This window comes from Ailuropoda melanoleuca, unplaced genomic scaffold (genome assembly GCF_002007445.2).
Source record: "Ailuropoda melanoleuca isolate Jingjing unplaced genomic scaffold, ASM200744v2 unplaced-scaffold46037, whole genome shotgun sequence".
NCBI lineage: Eukaryota > Metazoa > Chordata > Mammalia > Carnivora > Ursidae > Ailuropoda > Ailuropoda melanoleuca.
The window spans coordinates 1-645 of record NW_023218323.1 but is presented as its reverse complement, the minus strand read 5'-3'; the positions used below and the strand labels follow the sequence as shown (position 1 = coordinate 645).

The 645-nt window shown below is 54.4% G+C and overlaps 1 protein-coding gene across 1 annotated transcript; it reads left to right on the top strand.

Annotated features, from left to right (window-relative positions):
• Positions 1-3: 3 nt before the first annotated feature.
• LOC117799255 (betaine--homocysteine S-methyltransferase 1) lies at positions 4-642 on the top strand (the record flags this gene model as incomplete). The annotated part of the gene is made up of 1 exon (XM_034651713.1): positions 4-642. A coding segment is annotated over one exon (639 nt), but the record flags the coding sequence as incomplete, so codon positions are not given.
• Positions 643-645: the final 3 nt, after the last annotated feature.

Below are 645 nucleotides of genomic sequence, written 5' to 3'. Positions count from 1 at the left end.
GCGGCTACCATGTGCATTGGACCAGAGGGGGATATGAACGGTGTCCTGCCTGGGGAGTGTGCAGTTAGACTGGCAAAAGCTGGTGCTGCAATTGTTGGGGTGAACTGCCATTTTGACCCAACATTTTCCCTTAAAACGGTGGCCCTAATGAAGCAGGGTTTGGAAGCTGCCAACGTGAAGGCTCATCTCATGGTACAGCCGCTCGCTTACCACACGCCCGACTGTGGCAAACAGGGGTTCATTGATTTACCGGAATTTCCCTTTGGCCTGGAGCCGAGGATTGTTACTAGGTGGGACATTCAGAAGTATGCACGGGAGGCCTATGAACTTGGTGTCCGGTATATCGGTGGCTGCTGTGGTTTTGAACCCTACCACATCCGAGCAATAGCAGAAGAGCTGGCACCAGAAAGGGGGTTTTTGCCACAAGGATCTGAAAAACACGGCAGCTGGGGCAGTGGTCTGGAAATGCACACTAAACCCTGGGTTCGGGCAAGGGCAAGAAAGGATTACTGGGAGAAACTGGCGCCAGCTTCAGGCAGGCCATACTGCCCGTCTATGTCCAGGCCAGATGCCTGGGGAGTGACCAAAGGAGCAGCGGAGCTGATGCAGCAGAAGGAAGCCACCACTGAGCAGCAACTCAAGGAG